Source organism: Otolemur garnettii, unplaced genomic scaffold (genome assembly GCF_000181295.1).
Source record: "Otolemur garnettii isolate 467f Iridium unplaced genomic scaffold, OtoGar3 scaffold00057, whole genome shotgun sequence".
NCBI lineage: Eukaryota > Metazoa > Chordata > Mammalia > Primates > Galagidae > Otolemur > Otolemur garnettii.
The window spans coordinates 1,697,770-1,701,952 of record NW_003852452.1 but is presented as its reverse complement, the minus strand read 5'-3'; the positions used below and the strand labels follow the sequence as shown (position 1 = coordinate 1,701,952).

General features: G+C 40.3%; 1 protein-coding gene across 1 annotated transcript in view; it reads left to right on the top strand.

The window, feature by feature from the left end:
* The first annotated feature begins 234 nt into the window (after positions 1-234).
* The window catches only part of GYS2 (glycogen synthase 2), a 57,514-nt gene continuing 53,565 nt past the window's right edge, over positions 235-4,183 (top strand). Inside the window, exon 1 of the mRNA XM_003792450.3 lies at positions 235-676. Coding sequence (XP_003792498.1) covers positions 556-676 — 121 coding nt within the window. The 5' untranslated portion in view covers positions 235-555. The remainder of the gene's footprint in view (positions 677-4,183) is intronic.

Genomic DNA, 4,183 nt, shown 5'->3' with positions numbered 1-4,183 from the left:
AAATAAGAATCCAAAGAAAGAATACTTAACAAAATCTAAGTAGAATTAAAGCATAAAAACATGTCCAAATTGATTCTCTGTATAATCTAAAGAGGTCTGTGCACTTTATGAGAGGTCTTGCTAATATTGAATTACTTTGGAAATGGTGAAATAAGCATTGGTGACTGTATGAGTGTAGGAGTTTGGTCAAAGGTCAAGGGCTAAAAAGGCTGAACTTGGGTCCCGCTCAGCCTATTCCAGGAGGTCCCTGGCTATGCCCTGAAGTAGAGATTTTACTTTTGACTACTCTGGTTGTTTGGCTACATACTGATTGGATAGATACTGTCCTTACTGGACCTGCATAGAAATACTGAAAAGAGGACCTGAAAATTCCTCCTTCAACCAGGAATTCTCTGGGAAGTGCATAAGATTTCTCTCTGCTAGTTTATTCTTGTAAGAAGTTCCCAAAGCCTAATAACTACCAGCTCTAAACTTTCACAGCTCTAAGTGCACCTCTCCTGGGATTACAACTAATTAAAACAGGGATTCACAGAAGTCTCGAAAGAAAGAAAAAGAATGCTCCGTGGCCGATCCCTGTCTGTGACCTCCCTGGGTGGACTTCCCCAGTGGGAAGTTGAAGAACTTCCCGTGGAGGATTTGCTGCTCTTTGAAGTTGCCTGGGAAGTGACAAATAAAGGTTTGTACTGCCCTTGAAGGTGGATCCCTGCCCCGTTGCTGAAGACTATAGATAATGATTTCACAGATGACTTTCTAGTGGTAATGAATTACCAGCCGGAGAGGAAAGCATTAGGGAAATAGAAAATCAGGCTGTGAGTAACCTTGTCTATTTTCCACAGGCCGTTAAGAGAGAATTGTGTATGTGTTGAAGAGGGTGAAAGCCACAAATGTTAGTCATTGTCAGGGAATGTGTGTTTAAGTTAAGATTTCAAATCCATGTTATAGCAAAATAGAAATAAAAAGTTAACATGTATGTTTTTATCTTATGATTTTTCTCAGAATAAAAGCATAATTAAGCACTTCATTTTAGAAAGAACTGTGATCAGGAACAATTAGAAGCTTTACCTCTATATTCTGTGAGTGAGTATATGAAATAGTTCATGATGTTTCTAATAATTCAAGATGAGGTTGGAATTTAAGTTTTGATTTAGAAGCTGCTGAGAAGGCATGATATTGCACTCCTATCCAGAAGTATGAAAGTAATTTTTTCTTCCGTGCTATGCGTATGTAGGAATTATAAAATGAAAAAAAAAAAGAAATCAAAGTGATAACATTAAACCAAGTTTTTCTAATAAGGTATAACCTCAATTTGTGCTGGGTGGGAGAATGCAAGGTAGAGAATTATTTTAATAAGAAATGATTAAATGATTTTAATAAGAAATGATTAAATATTAAATGATTTTAATAAGAAAGGCACCTGTAAAATGACAGAAACAATTCTTTGTCCATTGATACTCTATAGTTTAAAAGTGCCAAGACTATTGAAGGAACATTAGCGAAGAAAAGTAAGGATTTTCAAGGCCGGGTCCCTCAGGATCATGGAGGATGAGGATAAATGAGCTAGGTAAATGGCAGGGATACCCTGTATAATTCAAAGGGTCTGAACTTACACTTGCGACGTGACACATTGTGTGTTTATTTTTAATTTTATGGTTATTACAGTAATGTAAAAGCTCTGAAATGATAACATGAAAGGTGCAGTAAAGGGGAGAGATTGTTCTGTGTGAGGGCCCTCGACGTGCCAAGGTGCAGAAACGTGGTCTGTCCATGATCTGAGGGGAGCTCAGAGAGAAGAAAGGAGGATGAGAGAAGTTGGACAAATTCTACGGGAGCTAGATTGGGAAGCTTTGGAGAGTTAATAAAACTCCTCGAGGAGTTTTATCTTCAATCTGTGGACAATGAGTGGGAAGCCCCTGGAGCTCTGTGCACCTTAGTAGGAAGTGCTAAGTAGTCAGATGTGTTTTGGAAAAAGTACCATTACTAGTTGGGGGACAGAGTAGTTGCACCTGGCATGGCCTAGGATGGAAAGTTTTGGCCACAAGTCAGAAACAAAATGCTTACTTTCTCCTTTGCTCAGATCTTGCTCTAATATCCTTTCTTCTGCACAGACTTGCCCAAAACCTCGTATACTATGGAAAAATCATCGAGTTGAGAATACTTAGGATCGCTAAAAAGGATTTAATAAATACACATAATACATACACATACACATACACATAAAAACACATAATGAATGCTAATTTAAGAGATGTATAGACCTCTGAAATTTAGTCCCTAAATGAATGCTTCCCCCTTAAAATAGACTAGAAAGAATTTGTTTCAGCCTATGCCAGCGCATTGCCAGATGTAATATTGGGCTACAAGGTACTAGGGGCACAGGGAAGGACTTAGACAAGCATAGTCAAAATGGTTATGGAAGAGACTAATCAAAATCACAAATCCACTGTTATGAGGCAGGAGTTCTAAAGGCGAAGACTTGGTATAAGTGAACTTTAAGAAGTTCGTAAACCTTCAGACCATGTCACCTGAAACATGCGAGTGCATACATGTGAGTGTGTTTTCTAAGTGGAACACTTTCACCGCTTTCTAAAGGCCCCTATAATGGATGTTAAGAGCCCCTGCTCTAAAGTTCACCAAGTCACTGGGCTTCTTTTTGTATCTAGAGGACAAATTAAAAAGCTATTTCCTCTAGCTACTGTTTTCCAAATGACTTTTCTCTGAACAGAGAGGATTCCACCTACCACCCAACACCTAATGGTGTTTATCTTCTTGTGACATTTTCTTTTTCCTTCCTTCTCACCCACTGCTTTTGAAGGTCCATCAGTGTGTTGTTCCATATGCTTACTTACTACCTTGCTGTCTACAGCGTGTGGGCTCCAGAACTGAACTGCCTGAGTTAGAAACCCTACTTCACCTCCACCTGGGTGGTGTTGGATCCGTCACATAGCTTCTCTGTGCCTCAGTTTCCCAACCTGTAAAATAAAGATAATAAAAGCATCTAGCTTGAACGGTGGTGTGTGAAAATTAAAAGAAATAGTAAGTCACTTAGAACAGTGGCCTACATTTAATAATCTCTGCAGGTGTTAACCTATTATCATCTCTTTATAAAATTTATTCCTAAAAGAGGGTGTTGGGTCATCCACTATCATAGCGGCTTTCATCTTGAGGGATTCCATGATTTTATTTTTAAACACAGAAGCAGAAAAAATGTGGGGGAAAATGATATAGATCAGGGTTACTTCCATCATGGGAGACACAGTAATTAAGGTTTAGGTTTCCCTGCCTGGTGTGCGTAGGCAGCAGCCAAGTTGATGGCATCCGAAGACCCTCCACACAAAACACACATCTGTGTAAAAACCACACAGCTATGTGAGCTTCAAGACAAGCACTAGTCTCCTCCTTTCCTTTCATCCAGGCTGCCGTGGCAAAGCCCCTCTCCTGTGAAGTATTTGGAGCTGTAGTCCGAGTATACATATACTCAGGGGAGGTGTGAACGTGGCCTTCCTCGAAGTGCACCACCTCCCACTGCCCAGACCGTAGCTGCTTTGATTTGAACCACGGACCCAACAAAATGCTGAGAACACCAATATTTGCTGACTGTTGTTGCAAGCAGTACTTACTCTCTCTCCCAGCAGACCAGCCACCTCATGCGATGATGTTCTCACTGCATAATGACGACCTCTGCTCATGTAATTGTGTCTTGGGGCAGGAGGGTCACGCTGGTAGCCTTGCCCACTGAAATAGTTAGATGACTTCCAAATTCTGTAACTTTTAAGCGTTTAAGAAATATTGAAGATCCCCTTAATTTTTTGTAGATAAGTGTGTGTGTGCACGCACGCAGAGAGAGATAGAGACAGACAGAAACAGAGGTGGGAGGTGAGAGAGGCAGAAGGAGAAAGCGGGGTGGGGGAGGAAGAGAGAGAGAACCTTGTTTTTGGCTGGTGTCCCTTCTGTGCTTCTTTGGAACAGTGACTTTAGTGAAATCGCTGGTGTTCCCAGATGAGAACTTTGGGTTTTAACTACCTCATTGCTGTGTACCCCTGTAGCTCATCTTTTCTTTCATATGATACTTTGGCCTCACACTAAAGTTAGCTCCCATGTTGTTCCAGCAAAATATAGATCAATAAATTACAAAGTACTTGTTTGAAAGTTAAGGTTAAGTTCAAATTCAATAACCTAGTCTGTG